Raw genomic sequence first — 14,632 nt, forward strand, 5'->3', positions numbered from 1 at the left:
TGCTTCATTTCAAAGAGCTGTAGTGTTTTTTTAAATGTATACACAACCATTAGTGAATCAAAATTGATCACTGTAAATTGCAGACGCTTTCCTTGAGCTGATCTCTGGATGGGATGCATACCATGTTCTGTTGAGGATCATGGTGAATGTTTTTATTTCTATTTCTGATGTCTGCAGTCAGTTAAGCAAACATTGAGTAAAATTTTCCACATTCTTCCAGGAGATTGATAGAATTGGAATTTATGAGGAAACATTGCAATATATAGTAGTCAAACATCTCTGTAGGATTCTTCTTAAGAGTTCCCCCCTTGAAGTGCTCGTGATAGGGGGAAATTCGCATTTTCTTGTTCAGGGCTCAAGATTTTACATAAGACATTTGTTACTTGCTATAATTGAAAAATTAAAATGTATTGTCTGCCCTTGTTTCAAAAATTAAAATCTGACAAGTATACACATGAAATTTTATTAAGTTTTAATAAATTAATAAAAGGAGATTGGAAGTGTTTTCAAGTTTATTCTATTATTCCCTTGTTCTGTTTTCAAGATGCTTGTTTTATCTTCAGAAAACTATCATAGTTATGTGTGTTTATCACAGCTGTAGAAAGAACACTTTTAATTCGTCTCATCACTATTTTATTAAGTTGGAAAATTTAATATTGAAGAATAGCCTAATTTATATAAAGCCTGATGACAGAATGTTCTTTTTCTATTTTAGGTCGTATGGGTATAAATTTTCATCATCCGGGAACAGACAACATTATGGCTCTCAATAGTAAGTTTGTATCTTTCTATCTGTGCCTTATAATGCATTTTATACAGATTGAGTACCTACCCTTATCTGAAATGCTTGAGACCAGAAGTGTTTTGGATTTTTTTCAGACTTGCATATATATAATAAGATATTTTGAACATTAGTCCCAAATGTAATACAAAATGCATGTATACACCTTACACATATAGCCTGAAGGGAATATTTTATACAATATTTTAAATAATTTTGTACACAAAAACGTGTATATACATTGATTTATCAAATACCAAAAATGTCACTATCTCAGCCAGCCATACACATAAATTTGGATTTTGACTTTTGGAATTTTAAATAAGGATGCCTAACCTGTGTATTCATTATGCTTTTCCATATATTTTGATACAAAATGGAAAAAGGGAAATCAGAATATATCAATTTCTATATTTAATCAGTCTCTAAAATCTGTTTGGTAATCTAGAAAAGATCACATTTACTCAATATGATCTTCTACTAATCAACTGACATTAAAAGGACTACTTCTGTAGTTTTGAAAGGCACACACTCCTCCATTGGACCTCAGAGGACTTCCTTATTACCACTCCACATTTTTTTTACATTAAAAAGTTCCTCATAACCTGTAGGAAGAACATTCAGCAGTTTTGTCACATCCTTCCAAACTGTCTTAAAACCTAAATGGACTTCCTTCAAAATGAGAATTTGGGAAGGAGGAGTCTCAACCCCCTTGTGACATAATTGCTCCTCATCATCTGGGAGGGTTTGAAGGGTTCTTTTAAATATGTAAATTGGATGGGATCTACTATATAGTATAGATGTTTCTTCATTGGACCATCAGAGTTTTTTGTTTACCTTAATTAAGAAAAAGATGATGTTGTATAAAGAAATAATATAATTACAAAGCATCTTATGGTCATATGTCAATCTTGTTTTCATAAATATTTAACTTAGTAGGGGAAGTGAAGTTTAGTTTATGTTTGTGCCTTTCAAAATGTAGCTCTACCCTACCTCAGTGGTAATTGGAAAATTAGGGCCATTTCTAGTCTCTTCAGCTGGGTTCAGAGGCAAGGAGAATGGCGTACTTTCAGTTTGTTTTCAAAACTTCTTTGTTACAAATCTATGGGATGACAAGAATTTTTATCCAGCATTTCTCTTCAAGTTAGTTTATTGTTACATATCATTACCATCTGAGGTGAAAACCCCAGTAAATTTCATGGTTTGGACTGGTTTTCTGATGTCCTTCCTACTGCTGTGCTGGAAGCTCTGTCATAACCATTGTTGACCTGAAATGGGGAAACAAACTAGACATGAACACTGTTGGATGTCGTCTTCCTGTTTTTCAGGTCTGGTCAGTTCCTTGGTTTCCTGAGAAACTAGAATGAATGAATGAATAGTAATGAGGAACTGACTATTACACAAATGGCAGAAAACCTGAGACAAAATTTTCTAGACACAAATTGGTGCCTATGTTAACACTTACTTGATGCAATATTAATAACAAATTTATTCGTTTAAATAATTATAGCTATCCCTATACCATAGGATTGCAAGATATATATAAGATATATATATATACACACACACACACACACACACACACACACACATACAATTTAAACTATAATAATTTCATTGAAATAGATTAAAAGCAATCTAACAACATAAAACAAGGTAAAACAACATAAGCTGTGTAATTGTATAGAGATTTGGGTGGAATTGTTAGACCTCAAAGGTTAAAATAAAAAGACATATTTTGGTTTGGGTCCCGGAAACAAGGCAATAGCACTACCATTTGGGTTTCTAAGGTAAGTACATTCTGCCAGTGGGTGCCATAGCAGAGAAGACCCTGTCTCACAGCCTTAGACCATATATTGCCTCAAATAATGAGGGGCCAGAGGACAGGCTGTCTAGCAGCCCGAAATCCTTGAAAACTCTTATCCAGTTCTTTCAAATATTGAGGTTCCAAGCTACTTAGAGCTGTAAATGATATCACAACCAGCTTTAATTCAGTGAAATAATATTGGCATCTAATACAATTTTGTTAAAGCCAGCATTTATGATTACTTCACTCTGTTCTGTCTACCTATCTAGCTACTGTGTTTAGTACTGGCTTCAGCTTCTGAGTTGGCTTCAGGTGCAGCCTGGGTAGAGTGCAGTGCAGTATTGCAAATGGAAAGGTACCATTGCATGAAGTACTGTAGTCAGGTTATGCCATGTCTGGAAAGTCTATAGCTAGCAGACACATTTGAAGTTATTGCTAGGCACTCCAAGCCAAGCCACCATAGCCTTCCAGTGACAAAAGTTGAATCTTTCAAGCTACACAGTGATCCCTCAGGGGAGGGACTTGCTGATCCAATGCCAAGATCTGGAACTTTCCACCCACAGTGCATCATTCTTAACATAAGCATCCAGCCCATTGCAGAATTCAAAAACTGGTCCAGCAGCTGACATTCCCAGCTGACAAACAACGTGGACAAATAGAACTGATGGCAGCCAACACCCAAATTCCTAGTGACCTCACCCAGAAGCTTCACAAAGATATTAAATAACTTGATGGACAGGGTGGAGCCATGTAGCATCCCACAGCATAATAGTTCAGGGACCTGCCCTATAAATCAGCAGCTCCTCTTTCCATCCGACAGAACTGGTTTTGAAACAAGACCAAAATGAATTGAGACAATCTGTTTCCTCTTAGAATGTCTGAATTTGCCCAGCCAACACTCACCTGAGTAGCTTGCCCTAAAAGAACTGTTGAACTAGCAAAAATCTAATAGTCTGAAGATGCCAGCCACAGATACAGAAGAATATGTTGCTAGAACACGGCCATATAGCCCGGAAACCCTCCAACCCTCCAATAATCTAATAGTTCTTTCATACCTCTGAGTTTAGGGAGGTCCTCTTCAGGAGCGGATGCAATACTGTCTCTTTAAAAGCAGGAGGCACCTCTCCCTGATAAAGTGAGGGGCAATTACTATCCCCAAACCCACTCAATCAATCAATCCGCCTCTTCTCATTCTGAAAGCTACCCAAAGTAGCATTATCTGATTAAACAACTTTCTGTATTTCACAAACATACAACAACTTCATTTGTTGCTGTAATAATATTTGATATAGCTCTGTAAACAGTACAAGCAATTACATTAATGTGGAAATTGATGTCTCATGCTGAACGTCTTCTCAGACAGTGACATCTGAAATGAGCTTATGTTCTCATTTAATAGGAAAGAAAAAGGGAGGGTGGTAGGACCAGAGATGACTATGATGCTGGAGCATAGCATCCAATTATATGTTACTCAGTTTTTATAATTCTGTATGCCTTCCATGCAAAATTGATCTCATATTTGCTAGTACTCCTCTAGGATTTAATTTATCAAGGAGTCGGATAGTATGCATTATAGACAAGTGAAACCTGTGTAGTTTTTTAAAAAGCATACAAATTTAACATTCATGAAATATTAAATTTTGCTTTTAGGTTTTAAGAGATTAATGTTGTTATACAAAGAAATGGGAGCAATGTCCAGTCTTGATAAAATAGTAAAGAGTAGAGACATCAGACTGGCAACAAAGATCCGCCTAGTCAAAGCCATGGTATTCCCTGTAGTCACCTACGGATGTGAGAGCTGGACCTTAGGGAAGGCTGAGCGAAGGAAGATCGATGCTTTTGAGCTGTGGTGTTGGAGGAAAGTTCTGAGAGTGCCTTGGACTGCGAGAAGACCCAACCAGTCCATCCTCCAGGAAATAAAGCCCGGCTGCTCACTGGAGGGAAAGATACTAGAGACAAAGTTGAAGTACTTTGGCCACATCATGAGGAGACAGGAAAGCCTAGAGAAGACAATTATGCTGGGGAAAGTGGAAGGCAAAAGGAAGAGGGGTCGACCAAGGGCAAGATGGATGGATGGCATCCTTGAAGTGACTGGACTGACCTTGAGGGAGCTGAGGGTGGTAACGGCCGACAGGGAGCTCTGGCGTGGGCTGGTCCATGAGGTCACGAAGAGTCGGAGACGACTAAACGAATGAACAACAACACAAAGAAATGGGATTTGCTTTGGAACACAGTACTTTGCACTTTTATTCTGCTCTCTAGCACTTCTTGAATCTGTTGCAGTGGGTTGTAATAAGAAAGATATTGTAATAAGAAAGATGGGAAGAATGCAACAATCTCTCTCAAGTCATAAAATACTTTTTTATGTAAGACGTTGGATGTTCTACTTCACTATTAATATATATGAGGGTGAACTCAATGCTTAAAAAATAATTGGTCAAGGTAGGATTTGGTTTTGTTGAATTCTCTTTCAGCTTTCCATTACATGGCAAACAGTTGGGGGGAAAACATTTTTTTTTAAATAGAGTCATGAAAGGGAGCATATTTTTTAAAAACGAGAACAGGGAAGTGGTGAATAACTGAAAATTAAGCCCCCTTTCTGATTGTTGCAGAACTACTATTCAGTTAGTAAATGCTCTAAGAAACTTTAGCAAAAATTGTTGTGAGATTCAATATTGGTGTTTTAGAAAGGAACTGTTATGGATTACTGCAACGCACTCTACGTGGGGCTGCCCTTGAAAATGGCTCGGAAATTCCAACTGGTCCAACGGACAGCAGCCAGGATGTTAACTGGGGCTCATTACAGAGAGAGGTCAACCCTCCTGTTTAAGGAGCTCCACTGGCTGCCGTTTATTTTCCGAGCCCGATTTAAGGTGCAGGTGCTTACCTACAAAGCCCTGAACGGTTTGGGACCTCCCTACCTGCGTGACCGTATCGCTGTCTACGAAGCCACACGCTCACTCCGGTCATCTGGAGAGGCCCTGCTCGTGATCCCGCCCACGTCGCAAGCACGCTTGGTGGGGACGTGAGACAGGGCCTTTTCTGTGGTGGCCCCCCAACTCTGGAACGCCCTCCCGAAAGATCTCAGACAAGCCCCTACATTGGCAGTCTTCAGAAAGAATTTGAAAACTTGGCTGTTCCGATGTGCCTTTTCAGATTAGGAACCCCTGCACCAAATCCTAGAAGCACCTTAGTAGAACCAAGATCACTGCACACTGCACACCGCACTTATATTATAATCCTACATTCCTCCCGCCACATCAGCACTTTTAATTCTGTACCCCTACTCCGGCCGGCCCAGTTTTAATAGTGTCTTGTTGTATTGTTACTGTTATTGTTCTCCTGCTTAACTGTTTTTAATTTGCTTTAGGTATTGTATTGTTGTATTGTGTTTTGGGCTTCGGCCTGTGTAAGCCGCATCGAATCCCTTGGGAGATGCTAGCGGGGTACAAATAAAGTTATAATAATAATAATTATGGCCTGTTTGCTCTTACACTTATTTCAGAAATGTATGCATGTTAAAAGATTCAGTGAATACAATGCATGGGATGGGTATTGAGCAACAAGGAGAGACTCTGTGGATTGATGCCATAATTTGAGAATGGAAATATTGCATAATAGTCCTTGTTTTAGGAATGTATATAGTTAACTTAGGTGTGGTTTGGGTTTACATGCTGTATCTTACACTCCAGGGTCATATTTAGGAGAGAGAAGCCCATATTTATTTATTTATTTCCAACATATTTACCCCGTCCTTCTCAACCACTGAAGAAGGACTCAGGGTGGCTTACAACGGCAGCAATTTGATGCCAACAACATACAACACATTACGTACAACATTATACAAAAGATAAAACATTAGATTAAAATACATTTAAAACATTATTATTACCATATAGCTGAATCAAAGTCTGATTTAGCAATTGACGACCCAGTCCAAAGCCTGTCATTAAAGTGCCTTTACACTTTGGAGTTTCCTTTGTCTCAAAAATATATAATATCAATAATGTTAGTAAGCCTCCAAATCCTAGTGCCTGTATAATGAGGAAAATGTTGTCTAAACTGGGATTGTTATTGTTTGAAATAGTTAAATGTATTACATAGATCATACCAGTTAACATTTTTTCTAGTTTTGCATGTTTCAATTAAGTCTTTTTACGCCTTTGACTTAAGGGGTATGTAAGTATGTAGAATTCCAGTGGAAGGAATTCGTTCGTGCAGAGGTCATGTTGAAATGAATAAAATTTTGTTATCCATATAGAAAAAAAACCCTCATGTTTTTTGTTATAGTTTTAAAAGAAATAGAAGACCAGAAAGGCTTCTTAAACTTACATTTTATGGCCCAAATTCGAAGTCCTGCATGAGTACTTTTTAGACCCCTCCAAGCAGCCTTATAGTGCTTCTGAAAAGCATTTCAAAATTCTGGGCTCACACAAAGAGTGTTGTCTGGAATAAAGATCAGGCATTAACCATGCATTGTGGAAGTGCTGTGTATAGTGTTGCAATCTTCCTTTGGAACTCAGCCATTGTCTTTTAATTTTAAAAACTTCCCAAAATATTTTAAACATGTTCCTTGTAAATAATTATAAGGATTAATGGAGGGAAAGACTAGAACTCTGTGTGGCATACTGTTTACATTGGTTGTCTGCCAATTTGGAATTAACTTTTCTGCAGGAGATATGTTAGAAGACAACAAGACTAGTAATCAGTATGCATTAAAAACAAATGATAAACAACTAGGAAGCATACAAGTGAAACCCTGTTGGATCAGATCAAAGTCCAATCTAGTTTGCATCTTTTTTCCCAGTGTCTCACCAGATGTTGACAGGAGTAGGAATTAATTGAATTTGATTGGTTTCTTTCAGCCATTATTTTTCAGAGCAATTCTGATTCTGATCCTGAAAGTAGTCATATTGACTAGTAGCCATTGGTAGATTTAAATTCCATTAATTTATTTGATTACCTTTTATCACCAGTGAAGTTGCTGTCCATCACCACATCTTGTATAAGTGAATTCTGTAATGTTTCTAAATGCTGTTAGAAGTACATTCTTTCTTCTGTCTTGACTCTTTCTCATATAGCTTCATTTGATGATCCCAGGTTCTAAAAGTATATATGTTTGTATGGCATTTCTATTAGCCCATGAAGGCCCGAGGCAATAAATAATGGATAAAAATATTAAAAACATTACACAGATTTAATGTAATGGTGGCCTCCCAGCTCAAGTCAATTCTGGATGAGACAGATTATCTAGATCAGTTTCAATTTTGTTACAAGCCTGAATATGGGACAGTGACAGCTCTGATTGCAGGAAGCTAGACAGGGAAGTGTATTGCTCTTGGCTCTTCTAGACCTTTCAGTGTCTTTTGATATCATCTACCTGGGCCAACTCGTGGGATGGGACTTGTTATACAGTGGTTCCAATCTTTCTTGGTGGAGCAAATTCAGAAGATTGCTCTGGGAAACTTTTGTTTGATGCCTGGGCTGTTAGCAGGGTGGATCCTTCAAGATTATGTTTTGTCCTCCATGCTGCTTAACATCATGGGAGAGATAATCTGGAGTTGTGGAGTCAGTGTCACCAATATCTTGATGAATCCTAACTCTATGTCTCTTTTCTATCTAATTCTAAGAAAGCTATCTCAGTACTGAAACTATGTATGTTGTCAGTAATGGACTGGGTGGGTGAAAACATATTGAAACTGAGAAGAGACAGAGGTGCCCCTGATCAGTGGAACAGGAGGTAACAATTGTATTGCTTTAACTATTTTTTTTCTGTGAGTCTCCTTGGGTCCAATTATAAGATAAAGGTGGCATATAAATAAGTAAATAAAGTTTGAAAAGAAACACGATCTATGAGAAGAATTACCTCTTTTATGAGATTTTAGGAGCCCCCAGTGGCACAGTGAGTTAAACAGCTGAGCTGTTGAACTTGCTGACCGAAAGGTCACAGGTTCGAATCCAGGGAGTGGGGTGAGCTCCCACTGTTTGCCTGCTGTCTGCCAACGTAGCAGTTCAAAAACATGCAAATTTGAGTAGATCAAGAAAATAGAATATTTTATACTAATGTACATAACTGAACAAGTTTTAATGTACTCTTGCTATTACAATGCCCATTTGCCTGGTTTAGAGAGATTTCTTTGAGCTGTTTGTAATCCTTCTTTTGTTTGTTTGTTTTTAAATGCTAAATAATTTGGTAGTTGGCAGGAAATCTGGCCACCCACCCCTAATTTTAGGTCATTTGTGATCACTTAGAAAACATCACTCCCAATTAGGATGGATGAATCATTGTATTTTCAGTCAATGTCAGTTTTGTATGTAGTCAGTCCTGAGTCTTCTAAATCATTTTAGGTTTATAATAATGCACATGTTATTTTTATACACAGTTTGGAGAGTGTCTAGCACTAGCATATAAACATCTTATTTGCTGTGTTCTTTTCCAAATGTCTCTGGACATGCACATGTTTCCCTATGATCCATTAGCCGCTTTGGCTCTTGGCTGCTACTATTTTTTCATTGTCTAATTCTTCCTAGTCTCCTTTTATACAATCAAACATTTTTATCCTCAGTTTCCTCAGATGAATCATCCTGAATTATATACTATGTGACTCCTGCTAGTATTATCCCAGAGTTGACTTTTAAAACTGCTCTGCAATGTGTGTGTGTGTGTGTGTATGTGTATGTGTATGTGTATGTGTATGTGTATGTGTGTGCACGCCTGCACACACACACACACACACACACACACACACACACTGTTTTGGTCCATGTGAATTTTTTGTACAGACTTATACCAAAATGTTCCCTAGTGTCTAACACTGGAGATGTCTTCATATTCCAGTGTATAAAAATAACATGTGCAGCAGGATTGTATGCTGTGATAGATGGTATGCCTGAGTCCGCAGGCACACCTTTCTAGAAACATTAATTAACAGTGTTGATTTTCTTAGCAAATTAATTAAAATCAAAGTGATTGATTTAGACACAGAATTTTAAAGTTTACTATGAAATTACCTCTCTAGATTCCTGCATCTATTTTATTTCTGTTGTAGTGTACACTGGGGGATGAGGTGAAAAATATAATTAATAGTATTTAATTGAATGTTATTAATTTTAAGTAGCATTTGTATTTTTTTCTGTTTCATAAAATGTTTTATTAACGCATGATATTATGGTACTTTGTGTTTAGTCATTCTATAGCTATTCTAATGAAATGTCACTTACTTAAGCCCTGATTTTCTAGTTCTTTCGTGGGTGTGATTTATGAAACTACATGATGACTGCCTTCATATTCCAGTTCATCCTGTCATAAATTCTAAGAAAATAAGAAACAATTATCTGAATGTAGAAAGCATTTAGTTTCATATTTAGAAATGGCAGGCTTTGCTTTAGCTTTACAGTCTCCTTGACACACCCCAAGAGATTGAAGTACAAAAATAAATACGCACATTATAAAATACTAGTTTCCTTACAGGTTAGTTTCCTCATTCTATTCAAGCATATAGATGCAACAACAAACTAATTTCAAAAAGGTAATGGTCAGTTTCAAATATGTAATTTATTTCTAAACTATGGTCCACATCCATAACAAGTCATCTCTTAGTGTATGTCCCTTTCCTGGTTTATGCTTCTTCAATTACCTAGCTACTTTCTGGCTCCATCAGTCTTTAGTTTGCTTGCATCTCTGAACCAATGAACTAAGGTTTGCACATGAGGAATGTAAACAAAGACTAGGGAGCTTAGTATGAAATATCATTTGGACAGCATGCAAATCCCACTCATTATGAGAATCATCATATTCACATAGTCCAAACAAAAGAATTTCAGTTCGTTGGTGTATTTTAAATGAAATATCTGTTTAGATCCAAAATACTTGCAGTCATATTCTTTATGTAAGACAAGATTTAAACAGCTTCAAAAACTGTTTTTACTTTCACATATTTAAATTTAGCTATACAAACATATACCAACATGGAACAGAAGGTAATAGCAATCTCAAAATAATTCAACAAACATCTCCTAGATATATTGAACATTTTTCAGACCATCAATTTAAAGATCAATATCTCTCTCTTTAGGCAAAAATCAGTTAAATCTTTGGCTCACTAAGCAAACTGTTCAGCACAGCAGAAATATTACAGTCATACTTCTTGTGTGTTAATACCAACCTTTCTTACATTTGGCTTTAAAACCTTTTCCACATTTATTACTTATCCTGAAAGTGCAGATATAAAATATCAATAGAATGAAATGGTATTCTTAGGACCGTGAAGCCTTATTGAGGGCTAAATTCAGCTGTTACTCCTATCTAGAATAGACTTATTATTTAGCTTCAATCCTTAGCAAGTTCAATAAAGTCTATGATGCTTCTAGGGCTGGCCAGACTGTAGTATATTCCTCTGATTCTCTATTATTTTTACAACAACAGTACAGGAAAACCCAATGTGTTGCCTGGTCAGCTCAAAACTGATCAGTAGACATCAGATAGCCACAGCTTATGTCAAGTGTTGTACAAAACAACCATGAAGGGTTGAAAATCTCATTAGTCATACTACTCTCTCAGTCATTTGTAGAGTTGAAAGCAAGAAGAGCAGGTGCCAACCATATTCACAACAGACCTGGGAGCAATTGATAATACAGCAAAATGGTCTCAACTGAGGATATATTGATAACCTACTAACAAATTCAATTCTTGTTATAAATATTGGGATCAGCATCATATGTCTCTATACCAGGGGTCCCCAAACTAAGGCCTGGAGACTGGATACAGCCCTCCAAGTCATTTACCTGGCCCTCACTCAGGGTCAACCTGAAATGATTTGAAAGCACACAACAACAATCCTATCTCATCAGCCAAAAGCAGGCCCACACTTCCCATTGAAATACTAATAAGTTTATATTTGTTAAAATTGTTCTTCATTTTAATTATTTTATTGTTTTCAAGTGTTTTTTGCACTATAAATAAGATATGTGCAGTGTGCATAGGAATTCATTCATTTTTTAAAAAAAAATAATAATCCGGCCCTCCAACAGTTTAAGGAACTGTTACCTGGCCCACTGTTTAAAAAGTTTGAGGGCCCCTGCTCTATACCATCGACTTTGGTACCAAGTAGGTTATGGCTACCATCTTCAAAGCATCACGAGCATCATAGCTCAAAACATCAGTACCATCAATATCAGTACTGGGCAAACTAAGATCTGCAATTCTGGAATTATTTAGGATGAGTAACTTTGGTATAGGTTCAATTTCCCCAATGCTCTTATCTGTGCTCTTCCAGTCCTGATTGTCAGTATCTGTTGCAGATATTTGAGGGTGTCATTATCTGAAGAGTCAGTCTTGAAGTCCTCATTGGCCTTGTCTGTGCTGCCCCATATATTCCCTGCTGATAATTTGGGGTGAATGTGACCAACTACTGACATAAGGGCCATCATGGAACAAATGTTAAGAATTGGAATTGGATGTGAAGGAGCAAATGATAGAGCTTTTCAATTTTGTGTATTCATAAATACTTAAATGTATCAACTCTGCTATCGATTCCTTTGCTGCCGTCCTTTATGAATGTGCCACAACTATCTTGGGAAACCCTATTGTTGATGTGGTCTACCTCTAAAATAATAGGTAGATTATATCAAGGTATTAATCAGATGCAGATTGACTTTTACATAACCCTAAACCCAATCTGATAATTGTGGATGCTTCCCAATCCAACTCCTTTCAAAAGATACCAACATAAAGTAACATGCTTAATACAAAAATTACTTATTTTTCTCTGCTTTTTAGCACAAAGTGACCTATTACATCCTTTCCAGATTATATTTTTGTAACCCAGCAGAAAGAAGATCTTAAATTTGATTAGGTTGCCTATAGTGTTTATTATGGAAATGTACTAGATGGGACTGAGAAGTTCAATGGCATTTGAGGCTTTAAAAATCTATTTCAGTGACAATGCCTTCAAAGTCCACCATCTGAGAAAAAACAGTTGATTAAACTCTTTGTCCAGTTGACATGAGTTATTCATTATTTGTCTTACAAAAGTACTCACTGTCACAGGGGCTGAAATGTTCAGCATATTGGCTTTTGCAAAGGAATTGCTTGTCTGGTTGAATCCTGTGCCATTCTATGTTTAAAATAACACCCAGTTCAATAACTATAAAAACACACATTTTGACAATCTCCCCCAGCCATTTAGGTGCTGCTTAATCTAGTTCATGATGATAGAAAAAGAATATATAGAGAAAATGCAAATGGGATTATTGTTGCTTGAAGGCAACAGTATCAGAAAATGGAAACCAAATCCATTTGCTGTTCTTACTGTGATAAGAAACAGCCGTTTTAGGCATCTTCTGTGTCACTAAAATGGAGGAGATGCTATTTTTGGTAGTTTGATGGGAGCTTCATAAGATTCAAACAAAATTTGATTAGCTTAAAGCTCTGTTTACCTAATGGCTTACCTTACTTGTATCGTGAGTACTTATTAACAGGTAACCTAGTCATGAAGGGGCTTCAGAGGATCAAATTTGTATATTGATCTGTGTCATTTATGCTTTTTCCATGAATGTTTGAATCACCTGAATGACACCATCCAACAACTGAGTTTTTGAGAAAACTGCAAATATTGTAACTGATATTATGTCAATACCTATTCTATTTTCTGTATTTACACGCAGCCAGGAGTTATGGACGGAGACGAGGTAAACATTGTTTTCAATTTCTATTAAATATGATCATGGGACAATCAAATTTGAGCTGTATCTAGTTGATTGCTTTTGCATAGTAACTATGATGACAAACTTCATTGCTACAATGGTACAAAGGGATGATTCTGCTTCAGAAGATTTATAATTACATAAAAATATTAGAGTGAGAAAGAGGTGAAAGGAGAAATTCTGTTCCTTTTTCTTAAAAAAACAATATACTACTGAACAAGGAGTAACAGATGCTGTGCTGTCAAAATGAAAATTGGCCATATTTTGAAAATAATATTCTTTAAATGATGATAGAATGCTATGATAAGCAAATAACATTTCACAGTTTCCCCTTTTAAAGAACTACAAGATCACACTTGGGGACAATCATCTATGCTCTCTTGCACTTAAAAATTCAGAAAAGAGGATAATGTAATTGAACTTTCAAAATTGTTTCCCAAGGAACTGAAGGAGCTCTACAGTATGCAAATGACTTATGTGACATTATTCACATGTGTTGGCCTAGCATGCATGAGATTCAAAAAACTTAAACTGCATCCATGTGAAGGGAAGGGAGCTAGATTCGGGTAATAATGTGGCAAGTGACATGAATAATCTGTCCAGTTGCAGTTCTGATCAGTATTTCCTCAGTGTAGCTGTCATCCTGTATAGATGCCTTCCTTTTACTATTAACAGCAGGCATAAGGATCCCAGTTCAACGAGAACTATGGGAGAGGGAAATGGTTAAAGATGCTCTCTACCCATTCCATGTTTGATTCTGGCTGGAATCTCCCTAGGAAATTTAGTGATTTTTAAAATTAGTATTAGGCCAAACTATATGAACAATGTCACATGTATTTGTTCAGTTTTTTCCAAGCTCATCTTTAAGAGCAATAACTGATTTTAGTTTAAATCCAGGAATATGGTGACCCATTAATAATGTGTGCTGGTGATGGTTTCATTCACATAAGACATCCAGGTTTCTGTAATTCAGTTTTAAAAGTGCTATATTCACAATTAATACTTCTAGCAATATAAATTCTTAACAGATATTGTTGATTTGTCACAACAAATTATGGCATTGATGATAATTTTTAAAAATTCTGATTTAATATGTTTAACTGAATGATTTATTGCTAAAGTTGGAATCAACCAATTTTCTTTCTTAAGATGTTTTGTTTCATGTCCTATGTTTGAAAAAAACAGTACTGATGTGAAATTCTGTTAAGTTTTTTTTAAAAAAAAGATGTTGATTTAAATGTTGGAAAAAGTTGAAATCAATATATTAAAATGCAAGTTTTGAAAATTTCTTGGAGAGAGAAGTGTGGTTTTAGAAATAGTTCTTGAGAATTTCCTCCTTT

At 36.4% G+C, this 14,632-nt stretch overlaps 1 protein-coding gene across 9 annotated transcripts in view; it reads left to right on the forward strand.

Moving 5' to 3' along the window:
* Positions 1-14,632, forward strand: part of CPEB3 (cytoplasmic polyadenylation element binding protein 3) — a 114,636-nt gene that overhangs the window by 65,961 nt on the left and 34,043 nt on the right. For 7 of the 9 annotated variants that reach the window (XM_060768705.2, XM_060768700.2, XM_060768698.2 and 4 more), the window contains 2 exons: positions 716-772; positions 13,254-13,277. In XM_060768705.2, coding sequence (XP_060624688.2) covers positions 716-772; positions 13,254-13,277 — 81 coding nt within the window. The remainder of the gene's footprint in view (positions 1-715; positions 773-13,253; positions 13,278-14,632) is intronic. The other 2 variants (XM_060768702.2, XM_060768704.2) reach the window with 1 other exon arrangement.

The sequence above is a fragment of the Anolis sagrei genome, chromosome 3 (assembly GCF_037176765.1).
Source record: "Anolis sagrei isolate rAnoSag1 chromosome 3, rAnoSag1.mat, whole genome shotgun sequence".
Classification (NCBI taxonomy): domain Eukaryota; kingdom Metazoa; phylum Chordata; class Lepidosauria; order Squamata; family Dactyloidae; genus Anolis; species Anolis sagrei.